Consider the following 14570-nt stretch of genomic DNA (forward strand, 5'->3'; position numbering starts at 1 on the left):
GAAAGTGCACCCCAGGAGACACAGTCCTGTGGGGACTGTGGTTTGCTATGGGGATTCTCATCCAGCACCAGCACTAAAGTGCAGTTTGGGGCTCCAGGGGAACGGCCTTCAGCCCTGCCTTAGGCCTCCCCCCTCAGCCCCCCCAGCCCGCGGGCCCCAGGCCCTTTGCACATGTGTGCTTACCAGTGGCCATAGTCCAGATGCTGCCTGATGATGGTATGGGGCTGCACGGTCCCGTAGGCATCCACCTCAGGCAAGTTCATGTCATCAATGAAATAGATCAGCTTCTTGTTGCCTGGGGGGCCATAGTTTCTGCCGGCCTTCTTTTCTAGAGGCTTCTCCAGGACAGCTGAGGGGAGAGCCAGTGGGTGAGGGAAGGAGGTTCGAATCTCAGAGGCCAGTGCGGAGACAGAACCAGTGCCAAGGACAAGCCGTGGCGCAGCGTGCCCCTGCCTAAGTCCTGGCGTTCTACGGGACCAGAGGTGAAGCGGGAGCCCGCCTGGCACTAAGGGTGACTGCGTAGACCAGGCACCGAACACCTCACTACGCGTGGACCCTCTCGGGTTTCTACAAAAGCGCACCATCTCGTTTAATTCTTGCAACGTCGGTGCCGGATTCGTCTTAGCATCCCATTTCACAGAGGAGGAAACCGAGGCTCGGAAGAGCAAAGAAACTCTTCTAAGGGGAGGTCAGGGTACAAGTCTGGGACGGTTAACTTTCAGAGCCCAGGCTCCTCCGATCGTACCTGCCAGGTCCCCAGGTTCCTTTGCTTAGAGAGTCGAAACAGAAGATACCTTCCCGGTCTCAAGGCGTGGCACTCTACCCTGGAGGAAATCTCCAGATAATCGGATTGTGGAGAGACCTGCCCGCTCTGGCTGAGACAGCACAGGAGCGCGGAGGCCGGGGCTCCCTTATCGGCGTGGGTGGAGGCCCCACCCACCTGAGTTTCTTTTCTAGAGGCTTCTAGAAGCCTGGGGTACAAAACGGGAGCTGCTGGGGGCGCCTGAGTGGCTCGGTCGGTTAAGCAGCTGGCTTCGGCTCACGGGTCGTGGGTTCGAGCCCCGCGCCGGGCTCCGTGCTGACCTACTTGGGATCCTCTCTCTCCCTCTCTCTCTGCCCCTCCCCTGCTCTCTCTCAAAAATAAATAAATACATTAAAAACAAAAACCAGGAGCTGTTGGATACTTTGTGAGCATATTCTCAGAGTATTCATCTCCCAGGTGGGGGTGGGGTCTTCCCCGAGTGGGAACAGGAACAGAGAATTGCCCGGAAGCTTCCAGCAATGCCAAGGGCTCCTCCACTGCTTTCAGCTCACCAGGACCCTATCAGAGCATCTCCGTGCTTTTCCCGAGACTTCAGTACAGAATGACTCTCTTCTAGGAAGTGTTTCTTCAAACGGCACCGTAGTCCAGCGTGACGGGACTTGCTTAGAACAAACTTAAGTAATAGAGTGGAGATACGTGCATTTTTTCCCCCAATAAAGCAATTAAATATGTATCGCAAGAACCGACATGTCTTATTATAGCTGGAAGCTCGAAGAAGCATGAGTCTTCCCTTGAAAAACAAGTTTGTAAACAAGGAGAAAGTGTCAACAGACATTTGGAGGTGACAGAGAGGAAGACAAGTCCCTTCGAGAAGCCTGAAGATTCTCAATTGTCTGGTCCTGAGTTAAATTAAGGGTTTCAAATACGAATTAGATTTCAATTTAATTAGCATCCAATTAACATACACCATCAACCAATTAATCACCCAACACCTTTCTCCCCCTAAAGATATAACAACCATATACGAGATCTGTCAAAAGGAAATATAATTAATGGGCTGCCAAGGACATGTTTTTGAGAACAGGCCTTCTCGTAACTTCTTTTCTTAGGAAGACTTGTTTTCCCCTCCCCGCAAAGGAGGGATATTCAAATCAACCCCTGGAATGGACCAGACCCCTCTAATTTGGGTCCGTCCAGCTCTACGTGCTTCTGAAGGATTATTGAGGAGGAAACCGCATCAGTTTGCAAGAAGTGGGCTGGGAACGCCTTGGACCATCCCAGCAGGATGCTGCCGAGTCCCCCAGGGAGGGAGGACTCCCTCAGGAAAGGCAGCCGTGTTTTTGCTCCCTACGGGGCCAGACGCTGTTGAAACTCCCCTCCCCCTCCGTCACAGGGCAGGAAGTGACAGTTTCCAGGCAGAACCAGAGAAGCAGGTGGACTTAAGTTGATGGCGAAGGCATCCCATGCGCGAGACGCACAAGGACATGTGATCGTCCCCTCACATTTCAGGGTCCTGCATCATCGCAGACAAGTCCTGACGGTCAAGCCCATACCTGGACCCCCCCGAGTTCATCAGCTCACCGAACGTCTCCCCTCGGATGGGCTGGTGTCCCGCCTGTGGCACCTGCTGCTCTCCGCTCTTCACACAGTTCCTTCTGCGAGATCACAACACCATCGTGCGGTCTAAGAGCAAGTGTGGTTCCGTCCACAAACCTCGCATCTCGGTTCTTCTCTCTCGAGGCTGCTCTGTTCACTCTCTCTGCTGCAGCCATCCTGTTCCGACACGTTCGCTGCCACAGGGCCTTTGCACTGGCTGTTGTCCTCCCTGCCGTTAATCCTATCTCCCAAATGCCAACAGAGCTTGCTCCCTCGCTTCCATCAGACATTAACCTGCTCCAATGCCATCTCTCGGTGAGCCCTTGCCTGCCCTCTAGCCAAAATTCACCCCTCACCCCAGTTCTCTGTGCCGGCTTCGTTCTTCTCTGTGACACACATCACCACTTAAAATGCCATACATTCAACTTATGTATCGTGTGGGTGTCACCTTAACCCCCTCCGCACTATAAACTCCACGAGGACAGGAAATCTTTCTCTGCTTTTTTTATCTCGCACACAGTAGGGTGTCCGAAAGACATCCACAAAATTAAGGAAGGAGCGGATGATAAGCCCCAGGAATAGCAAAGAAAGATACGTTATATCGATGTCGTAATTAAGAACACAGAGGCTGAGGCTGTTTGCATGCCTTGCCGAGTGAGGATCCAGGTCTGTAGATACTGAGGCTGATGCACCTTGCGTATCACCCCGAGAGAGAGCCCTCGCAGGCAAGCCCTGACACCCCAGCCCCCGTTTATGTGTGCCCCTGACCACCCCTGTCCCACAGATTCTTACGGTCTCTGAGCTCAGAGTAGGATGTCTGTTCTTCCGCAAAGCATCGCTAAAGGCTCTATATGGAGCCCATTACACGCCTGTCATCACTGACCCCTCAGAGCAGCCCTATCATGTGTTAAAACTCTTTTAACAAATGAGCGGGTTCGAGGGTTTGAGCCCCACCTCAGGCTCCATGCTGACGGTGCAGAACCTACTTGGGATTTTCTCTCTCTCTCTCTCTCTCTCTCTCTCTCTCTCTCCCTCCCTCCCTCCCTCCCTGCCTCTCCCCCACTTGCTCTAGAGAAGCAAGAGGCTTAGACAGAATAAAGGACTCTGTCCCAGGTCCCACAGCCACCGAGTGGCCCTAACCTGGGTTACCTCGGGTCACAAATCACTTAAACGTTGTCACGAGGTGACTTCTGCGCTGCAGAAATCCCCGGTTTCGTGAACCCACCGCCTGGCCACACTTTTTGACAGAGATCATGAGCAATTAATCACGTCTCATTTTGTACCGCTTCTCCTTTGCTTCGAGCTATTTCCTTTCTACACCATCTAGTTTTTCATGTGTTAAGACATTTCCATTATACTGTACGGACTTTGCGTTTATTCCTTCCAAATATAATCATGCTCTGCGTGATTGTAAAAGTAATACATATTCATTCCATAAAGATTAAAAAACAGAGAAAATCATAATGATGAAAACGAAAATTACCTGTAATTCGATCACCTCGCGGGAGCCACTGTTTTCAATATCTTGGTGAATTTCATTCCAGTCTATTTGGTCTGTTTGGTTTTTCCTTTACAAAATCAGTTTTGCATATTCTGCTTGTGTGTATATATGTACAAACAGATACACTTTGTCCATCCACATAAACATTATATGATAATATTAGCCTCCTAAAACATGATTTTAATTGCTGCACCATGTCCCCTAATTTGGAGGTACCAAAATTTATGGAGTGGTTTCTCTGTCGTCTCAAATCTATGCTGTATTCCATTTTTTTCCTATACTCTGAAGCCACCTCCGCTTATCCTGAGCTGTGTGTCTGGCCCACGAGGTGACAGATGTTTTCATGATTTAATTGCCTGTCATCTCCTTTTTGAAAGACAGGCGGACGAGCTATCTGTAATGATGGAAGAGTGAGGCTCCCCGGGTTGAGGGTTCGATTGGATCTTTTCGGGTCCTGTCTAACCTCAACCTGTTAATGAGTGAGTTACAGAGATTCACATCGCACAGAGATTCAGACGCCTGAGCACCTATCTAATGAGTGTAATTAAGGGCTCAAATATTTGTTAAACGAATCATTTAAATTGCAGGTGGATGGTAAGAGAATTCAGAATCGTGAAGTGCATCATCTTCAGCCTCCTCTCTTTACGCTGCCGATATAAGTCCCTCGATGCCTGGTCCGTTTCTTTGCTTCTCCTTTTTGCTTTCTAGACTGTCTTGTCTATGGGTCATTGCAAATTCTTTTAGTCTTAAAAATTACTTATATTTTCTTTTAATTTTTAAATACTTTTGAGAGAGAGAGAGAGAGAGAGAGAGAGCGAGTGCACGAGGGGCAGAGAGAGAGGGAGACACAGAATCTGAAGCAGGCTCCAGGCTCCGAGCTGTCAGCACAGAGCCCGACGTGGGGCTTGAACCCATGAACTGTGAGATCAGAAGTCAGACACTTAACCAACTGAGCCACCCAGGCACCCCAAATTACTCATATTTTCTAAAAAAAAAAAAAAACAAGAGAGGCTTCAAGTATTTGCAGACATAAAACAGACCAATTAAAGGAGACTAACCAAGGATTCCAAAGCCATATAGGAAAAGAAACGTGACTGGACCCATGATCCAGGTAACAGGGTTACTGTAATCAAATAAAAATGTATCTCACGCCTACCTGAAATCTCAGAACTAAACCTGTGTTTAGTTACAGCAACCACGACATCGTGGATTACTGGTACACATCCACCTCTAATTTTCTACGAAAAAAAAATTTCCAGGCGCTAAATTCTAGCGGGCATGTATCCCGGATACTTACTAAAGGAATATCAGGCTGCAGGATGAGCAAGGTCGCCAATGGGCGTTTTACAGGAGATGTAACAGTAACTTAAAGTTATCTTTCATCCTCCTGAGCCTCAGCGAAGCCCAAGGGTGGATCATTAAATTGTAACTCAGTAAAGGAAAGGAAAGCATTGCAGTGGGTCTGTGGGTTTAGAAGGATAGGAGGAGGGCGGGTCCCTGCCTCCCTCAACACGAGGGTTCAGTGTTCTTGATCTATGCTCTGGGCAGCTGCTGGAGAGAAGTCAGTTGGAATCTGAGTCTTTCAATGACTACCCGAAGGGCCGATTTGATTTACTCTCAAAGGGAAAACTATCCATGTGCTCTAGATATCAGATGAACGGAAGCAAAGTTGGCATTCGGGCGTGAAAAGCAAGAAGCCTGACCCAGAATCTCATCAAAGCCGATCAAATAAGACCGTTTGGCTCTTAACTCCTTGTGGGCCTTTCAGGGAAGTCCCTTAACACCTCTAAGCCTCATTTTTCTCATCTTGCAAAAACAGAGACGGTCAGATCTGTGATGGACACCGTTTCCAAAATCCTCCTCTCTGAGTCACTTTCCAGCGAGGGTGGCCCTGTGACACAGTTCTGAACGGGAAGACACATGTATAGGTCACCGGGGTTCCTGGAGAGCTCTCGTTCCCTGACATGGGCCCTAACTCTCTCCTTTATCTTTTCCTTTGTTCCATTGGGAACGCAGATGTGATGGCAGGAGCAGCAGCCATTCTGCCAACCTGAGGAAGCCGCTAAGAGAATACATATTATACCATCGATATCATTGAGCCACGGATTTCGCATTAGTAACTGCCTACCTCAAGACTTCTTGCTGCGTGAAAAACAAATTCTGTCCACGTCACTGCCGTCAGATTTTCTGCTGCGTGGCAAAGGCATTGCTGACATGGTGTCTCACTGGATGGGGAGGGTTAAATGCACTAAAGGGGCGGGACCCTGAGCCCAGTGTTTGGCACAGTACAAACAGCACATAAAGCACGTGTTGCCTCCACGGGTGAGCCATGGGAATGCCTTGAAACACAACCCCATTTGTACTTGAGAGTACTGGGCCTGCACTGAGAACCATGGTTGGTGGAGACCCCAGAGCTGGAAGAGATGAGACACAAGAGGCACGGGGTTTATCAAGCAGCTGCGTCCCCTATAAAAGAACATCTGATTTTGAGAAACAGGGCGTTTGATGGGCTAGCCAGATCCGTCAACTGTAAAATATCCCCCCGCAGACCTCCATGAATTGACCTGCAGGGTGGGGTTACTTCCCATTTGAACGTCAGAACCTTTCTTACCAAAACGTTGTTTTTGTTTTAAAAACTTTTTAATGTTTTTATTTATTTTTGAGAGAGCGAGAGAGCGAGCGAGCATGAGTGGGGGAGGGGCAGAGAGGGAGACACAGGATCCGAAACAGGCTCCAGGCTCTGAGCTGTCGGCACAGAGCCCGACGCGGGGCTCGAACTCACGGACCGCGAGATCATGACCTGAGCCGAAGTCGGACGCCCGACCGACTGAGCCACCCAGGTGCCCCAACATTATTTTTGTTTTAGTATAGTTGAAGTTAAACCCCCTTTCCAAGCAAAAGGGGTTTACCTGGCTTCCTTATGTTTTGGCAGTGAGGGGTTTTAGAAATGATCGCATAATAGTTATAGACTCTTAAATTCAGGAAGGGTTTTAATATTATTATAGTAACAGCTTCCACTTACTAAGCATTTACTTTATGGTAGGACTCATTGTGAGTTTTTTACATATTTTATCTTGCTATTCAAAAATGAAAAGAATGAACTATTGAAACACTCAACAACAGGGACAAAACTCAAAATCATGCCGAGTGAATAAAGCCAGACCAAAAAAAAAAAAAAACCAACCAAAAAAGAAACAAAAAAAAAAAAAAAAAAGAAAGGGAAAAAAAAGCATGTATTGTGTGATTCCATCACAGGCAATTCTAGAAAATACGAACTAACCGACTGCGACAGAAACCGGTCAGTGGTTGCCTAGGCATGGGCAGGGTGGAAAGGGAGGGAGGGAGGGATTGCCCAAGAACACCAGAAACTTCCAGAGGTGATGGATATGCTCATTATTTCAACCACAGTGATGGTGTCGGGGGTGTGTAAGTATTTCAAAACTTCTCACATTGTATACTTTAGTATTATTTTTAAATGTCTGTTTTTGAGGGAGAGAGAGAGAGAGTGTGCGAGCACGAGAGGGACAGAGAGAGGGAGACAGAATCCCAAGCAGGCTCTGTGTTGTCAGCGCAGAGCCCGATGCAGGGCTTGAACCCACGGACCGTGAGCTCATGACCTGGGACCCCAACCCTTTATCGGATATGTCCTTTGCAAATACCTTCTCCAATTCAGTAGGCTGCCTTTGAGTTTTGTTGATTGTTTCCTTTGCTGTGAAGCTTTTCACTTTGATGAAGTCCCAATAGGCTATTTTTACTTTTGTTTCCCTTGCCTCAGGAGACGCATCTAGAAAGAATTTGCTATGGCCGACGTCAAAGAGGTTACTGTCTGTGTTCTCCCCCAGGATTTTGATGGTTTCGGGTCTCACACTTGGATCTTTAATCCATTTTGCGAAGCATCACGGGTCACCAGGGAAACACAAACCAAAACCACAGTATCGCCTCACACCTGTCAGAAGGGCTAACATCAACAACACAAGAAACAACAGGTGCTTATGGGATGCGGGCATAGGGAACCCTCTTGCACTGTTGGTGCGAATGCAAAATGGTGCAGCCACCCTGGAAAACGGCATGGAGGGGCCTCGGAAAGTTAAAGGCAGAAATATCCTACGATCTAGCAACCGCACTACTAGGTATTTATCTGAAGAATATAAAAAGTACTAATTCAAAGGGATACATGCAGCCCAATGTTTATAGCAACATTATCTACAGTGGCTACACTGTAGAAACAGCCCAAGTGTCCATCCACCAATGAATGGATACAGAGGCGGTTGAATGGATACAGAGGCGGTATATATACACAATGGAGTATCACTCAGCCATAAAAAAAGAGTGAAATGTTGCCACTTGAAACAACATGGATGGATCCAGGTAGCCTGATGCTAAACGAAGTAAGCGGGAGAAAGACAAACACCATCTGGTTTCACGCACGGGTGGAATTTAAGAAACAAAGCAAGGGAGCCAAGGGGGAAAGGAGACACAAACCAAGAAACAGACTCGTAACCACAGAGAACAAACCGAGGCTCACCAGGCGGGAGGGGGTGGGGGATGGGGGGAAAGAGGAGATGGGGATTAAGGAGTGCACTTGTATGGAGCACCGGGTGTTGTATGGAAGACTGGAATCACCCTATCGGAGGCTTGGAATTATTATTACACTGCGTGTTGGCTGAAACTTAAAAACCTAAGAGAAGGTGTAGATTCAGAGTGATACACATCAACTTTAGTACTTGGTTGATGAGGGGCAGGAAGGAGGGTGGGGGTGGTGTGCTGGCTGTACTTACTGCTACGATTTGTAGCAAAACGACAAAATTTTAACATCTGTGAAATCTGGGTGGTGGGTACATGGGCATCTGTTGCATTATTTTCTGTCCTTCCCTGCAGGCTTGAGATATTTCATAATTTCTAAAAAGTTTAAGTAATTCTCCATCGCTCCTTCTTAGTGTCTAGTTCTTCTCCTTGCCAGGGGCACCTGCTGTTATCAGTTGTGTGTACTTCTTGAAATATTCTAAGTGTATATAAGCATAGGTATGTGAGTGTATATATATGTATACTTTTATATCTTTTTAATTAAAAATTTTTTATATTAATTTTTAATTTTTTTAACATTTATTCATTATTGAGAGAGAGAGAGAGAGACAGAGCATGAGCAAGGGAGGGGCGGAGAGAGGAGAAGACACAGAATCCGAAGCAGGTTCCAGGCTCTGAGCTGTGAGCACAGAGCCTGATGCGGGGCTCGAACTCACAAACCTTGAGACCATGACCTGAGCTGAAGTCGGACGCCCAACCGACTGAGCCACCAGGCACCCCAGTTTATTTATTTTGAGGGAGACAGAGACAGTGTGAGTACAGGAGGGCCAGAGAGAGAGAGAAAATCCCAAGCAGGCTTTGCATTATGAGTGCAGAGCCCGATGTGGGGCTTGATGTGTGTTTATAACGGGTCTGAAGTGGCCCCACACACATCTTGCACACCTGTCTGGGTGTACTACCTGCCCCGGGAAGCAGACCATATACCACAGCACACTGGATCTGTTCGTAATTACGCAGGCTCTTAGGCACAAAAGGCGACAGAGGCACTCGGCTGCAGAAAGAGCGTTGGGCTCAGGATGTGCGTGGGAGAACCTGCCTCTTGTCCGAGACCGGGGTAGCTGCCCTTTGAGAATCTCCTTTCTGAAATGTTCTCTGCCCTCTGGGATACCAGGTTCCTGGCTCCCCTTTTCCTAAGCGTCATCAGCATCCTTTCTCCTGCCATTTTGTTGCTTCTAAAACGTTTTAGGCTGAGAGGCCAAATAAACAAAGTTGTTTGGACTGTGACCAACAGAAAGAGGCATGAGGCTCCACGTAAGGGAATTCAGCATTTTCTTTTTTTTCCAGAGTCACGGGTATGAACTCTGTTGCGTGGGCTTTGTGGCCTTTATGCTGCTCCTCTTGGGCCCTGGGTTAGTCCCAAGTTCCTGGCTGCTTCTGGACAGCAGAAGCTTCACCCACCTCTAGTGTGGAGGATGGAAGGGACCAAGAGGCCACTAGGGAGCTAACGGGACGCAGGAGTGTTGCGTCCAGCTGCAGTGACGGCCGGTGTTATCCTGGCCCCATCTGACAGCAGGCTGACTCTTCTGAATAATTCTCTGTGTTTCACCAGGACAGGAGGAGAAAATCCTCCAGGTTGGGGACCCAGGAGAAGACAGAGAGGTCCGGGCGAGAGGACCCGGGAGAAGAGCAAGCAGCTCGTCTCCCTTTCCTTGGTTATGAATTTTTACTATTTAAAGTGTTTGCTTACATGCAGAAACCTGACAATAGGATTCTAGAGAACAACTCCTCCAGAATACTCGAATGTTACCACGAACGGTAATAGTAATAACAGCAAATATTTATTACGGTTTTTGTGGTATTTTCCTACCAGGGAGGCAATGTAACCTTGTTGTTAAGGGCAAGGCTCCGGGGGCTCCTGGGTGGCTAGGTTGGTTGAAGTTTTGACTTTGAGTCAGGTCATGATCTCGCGGTTCATGAGTTAGAGCTCCGTGTCGGGGTCCTCAATCACAGCATGGAGCCTGCTTGGGATGGTCTCTCTCCCTCTCTCTCTGCCTCTCCCGGGCGCCTTCTCTGTCTCAAAAATAAATAAACAACAACAAAAGAGCACAGACTCTGTCTGGGTTCAAACCCTGGCTCCATCGTTACTCTCGGCATGGCCTCGGAGAGCTTATTTAACTCCTCTGCCTTGACTTTCTCATCTACAACACAGAGACGATACAAGGACTTACTTTATGGGGCTGTAAATGATGAAATGATTTAAAAACATGTCAACTTCCGGGGCACCTGGGTGGCTCAGTCGGTTAACTGCCTGGCTGTCGGTTTCGGCTCAGGTCACGATCTCACGGCTCGTGAGTTCGAGCCCCGCGTCAGGCTCCACGCAGACAGTGTGGAGCCTGCTTGGGATTCCCTCTCTTTGGCTCTCTCTCTGCCCCTCCCCTGCTGGCATGCGCGCTCTCTCTCTCAAAAATAAATCAACTTTAAAAAAAATTATGCAAAATAACTAAATAAAAACAGGTCAGCTTCCAATCTCAGGTTGGCACCTGACACATACTTGATGAATGTTTGATAAATGCCACTTGTTGATATTAGTCTATTGATCATAGATTTAAGAATCGGAGAAAATGGGCAGAGCTCATCATCTGGTCGGTCACCGGACTCCAGGCTTGCAAATAAGGGCAGGTATATTCTCCCAGGAACAAACAGGGTCAACAAGTGAGCCAGACAAGCACGTGACGTCCACTTATGACCACCGCCGGGCATTAACGTGGCAATGTCAGGCCACGATGCAAGGCCACGACACAGCATACCATGATGGTGGCCGAGGTCTCATGGAAGAGAGATGAAGCGAGTGAGAGCCCATTGTTAACACTGAGGGAATTCTGCAAGCTGGATTATTAAGCACAGCCGTTATTTAAACAATAAATTAGATAATGAGGCACCTGGGCGGCTCAGTCAGTTGAGCATCTGACTCTTGATTTTGGCTCAGATCATGATCCCAGGGTCATGGGATTGAGTCCTGTGTTGGGCTCCATGCTGAGCACAAAGCCTGCTTGAGATTCTCTCTCTCTCTCTCTCTCTCTCTCTCTCTCTCTCTCTCTCTCTCTCTCTCTCTCTCCCTCCCTCCCTCCCTCCCTCTGACCCTCTCCCCTGTTCGTGTGCACACACTCTCTAATAAAAAAAATAAAATATAAATTAGGGGTGCCTGGGTGGCTCAGTCGGTTGAGCGTCCGACTTCAGCTCAGGCCATGATCTCACAGTCCGGTCTGTGAGTTCGAGCCCTGCATCGGGCTCTGTGATGACAGCTCGGAGCCTGGACCCTGCTTTGGATTATTCTGTGTCTCCCTCCCCTCTCTGTCCCTCCTCAACTCGCACTCTGTTTCTCTGTCTCTGTGTCTCAAAAAAAAAAAAAACATTAAAAAATAAGCTTACAACTAATTACATTATATTACAAAAAAAAAAAAAGGTAAGGATATTCAAAACTCATCATATCTGAATGATTTTTACCCACTCTGCCTGGGAAGTGGAAATACCATGGAGGGTGACCACCACAAAGGTGGGAGTATTTCCACCACAGAAACGGATAGGTTTGTCTGGGTGCTTGTGCAGTTTTCACAAGGTGCCGGAGAAAAAAGCGTTAACCGTGCAGATGAAACTTCAAAGCACATCATGCCCGTAGCCATTTACAGGGGCAAGAGCAACAAAGAAAACGCAAGTGTTCCTTGGCTGTTCAAAGACGCTCACGTCACCGACCCACTAGTGAATCTGTGCCACGAGCCTTCCTCATTTCGTGTTGTCTTACTTGTTCAGGTTCACGTGGGCACTAGGGTCGCGACGGACCCTGGGCAGCATTCATGAGCCCAGCAGGGGGTGGAGCCCCGAGGCTCGCTTGACAAAGAGGCGGAGGAGGGCCTGTCACCGAGGGGTGACAGGTGCAGGCGTGCGGGTGCCTAACTGCTCTGAGAGGCAGGGAGCAGACCCTGGTGCCCCCGACAGCACGCGGAGCTGGCTGGGTCCCGGGCCTCGGAAGACCCGGCGGGATGGTCAGGAGGAAGGAGGGAGGCGAGCTGTTCTCCCCGTGGGAGCTGTGGACGCGGAACCCCGCCAAGACCACACTGGCTGACTCTGGGGATCCCGCTGGGAGGGGCCACGGAAGCACTGGGTGAGTGAAACGGGTCCAGGCTGGGCAAGAGGTGGTCAGAGTAAAGCCTGGTTTGCAAGTCTGCTGGCCTGGATGTCGGACAGGGAGAGTGCTGGGCTCGTCCTCGTGTACTGAGTGACGGCCTGCAACTGGCCAGTGTGCAAACAGCCGGGTGCGTGGCATTCCACGTGCGGGCGTGCACCGGGGTCGCACGTGGGAAGCACGGCCCAGTTACGGCATCAGGGGGAAGAGCTGGGTTCTCCCCAGCCTTGCCACCGCCCACCTCCGGTCAGGAGCGTGGCTCGGGCGCTTCGTCAAAAGGAAGCTTCTTCCAGGGTTCATGTGATGAGTGTTTCTCTATACGAGGAGACCCTGTTGTAAGTGAGGGTCAAGGAGAAAGTGCCTCTGGCGAGGGGGACGTTCCTGCAGCGAGCCTCTGACCCTGAAGCCACACCTGGAGGACCCGTGCCCACTCGGCAGCCCGGCGTGTCAGCTCCCGGTGAGAAGCACGTTCTACGTGCTCAGAAGCCCGGATGTGCTATGCCAGCCTTGCTGCTTAACGGGGACCTTGGGCAATCGTGCGCTTCTACCCGAGCCTCAGTTTCCCCATCTAGGAGATACGGGGAGGCGAGACGGGAAGGAAATGCTCTCTAGAGACACTTCCCGTGCCAGGAGTCTACAAGCCTATGGAAACGCTTCTGCGCGTGCCCACTTTCTTTGGCGTTAAGGTGCTGAACCTCTCTGTGTTCGACTCCTGGCCCGGGAGGAATGTAGGAGACGGGAGGGGGGCACGGGGGAAGCCCAACAGGTGCCTGATGCTTTGCCCCGGCTCCATGTCGGGGGCACGTGGCCACTCAGACGCCCCCGCACCACCCTCCACGCGCTCCGGCCCTCACCTTGCAGCATCGCCGACGTGGTATAGTAGTTGAACGGCACGCTTTGCACCAGGTACTCCTCGGCGTCGAGGCTGGCCAGCTTGGTTCCCACCAGGACCGACTTGCCGACCCCCGCGGTCCCCACCAGCATGACCGGCCGCCGCCGCTCCAGGAGCCGCTCCAGGAAGTAGCACACTCGGACGGTCTCGCCTGTGGGCACCAGGCAAGCCTGCGGGGAGGACACGATGGGCAGGCTCGTGGGAGAAACAGATGCGGGGCGGAACGTTCCGGAACATTTCAGAAGAGGAACTCCCCCTGGCGAGGGGGCGCTGGCTCACTACCTGGGGCAGGGGCGCCTTCCTTCGCATGCACGCTAACACCACTCCGGGAGTTCATTCTCGGGGTGGAGAGATCCCCTCCCTCCTCGGCCAGCTCCGTCTGCCTCCCTGTGGCCTCTCTAACGCGCTTTAGAACCTTCTGCCCCCAGGATGCCGCTGGAGTCTGCGAATCAAGTTAGCTAGTCTTTGCGGGGTTTCTGTGGCTTCCCTGCACCGAGAGTCTCCTCTCGAAAAGCACGTCGCTGGGCATGACTGGTTGCCAGCAAGGCTAAAACACTTGAGTGCCAATAACGGGCTGTGACTAGGAAGGACCGCTACGGATCCTTGGCACAAGCAGACATCCTTGGTCACTCGGCCACACTCACCTGCAGAGGCATCTCGGGGTCGAATTCAAACTGGGGGATGAGCTTGGACCAGGGCTCGAATTTCTTGGTCTCCGGGTCTATGTAGTAGTCAAAGACGGTTCCCTGGGAGGGAAACTTGACTGTCTTGAAATGCGCGAGCCACCACTTGCTGAACTCTTCCCGGTGGTCCGCAAGCTGCCAGAACAAAGCGGGTCAGGAGGCGAGGCTCTCCGGAGCTTGCGAAGCCTGGACAGACTGCCCGGCCGTTGGGCAGAAGGTCGGGGCCACGAAAGGCTTTGCGGACCTGCCTGATGGAGTGGCTTCTCCAGGAAGGATGCTGCTTCCCTGGGGACCAGCCCTGATGAGGCGCATCAGTGCGGGGGCACGAGTGCCACCGCTTGACCGTGGGGCTGACTCCCCCTGGCACTGTGCATCTGAGACTCTTCACGGGGTGTGAGAACACCGAAAAGAGTGGGGTCCCATGACCGCAA

At 50.5% G+C, this 14570-nt stretch overlaps 1 protein-coding gene across 1 annotated transcript in view; it reads right to left on the reverse strand.

Moving 5' to 3' along the window:
* Positions 1 to 14570, reverse strand: part of DNAH9 (dynein axonemal heavy chain 9) — a 333637-nt gene that overhangs the window by 159294 nt on the left and 159773 nt on the right. Inside the window, 3 exon segments of the mRNA XM_053893249.1 lie at positions 184 to 349; positions 13419 to 13626; positions 14101 to 14274. Coding sequence (XP_053749224.1) covers positions 184 to 349; positions 13419 to 13626; positions 14101 to 14274 — 548 coding nt within the window.

This window comes from Panthera pardus, unplaced genomic scaffold (assembly GCF_024362965.1).
Source record: "Panthera pardus isolate Hobbes unplaced genomic scaffold, ASM2436296v1 HiC_scaffold_3, whole genome shotgun sequence".
In the NCBI taxonomy this organism is placed as follows: Eukaryota; Metazoa; Chordata; class Mammalia; order Carnivora; family Felidae; genus Panthera; species Panthera pardus.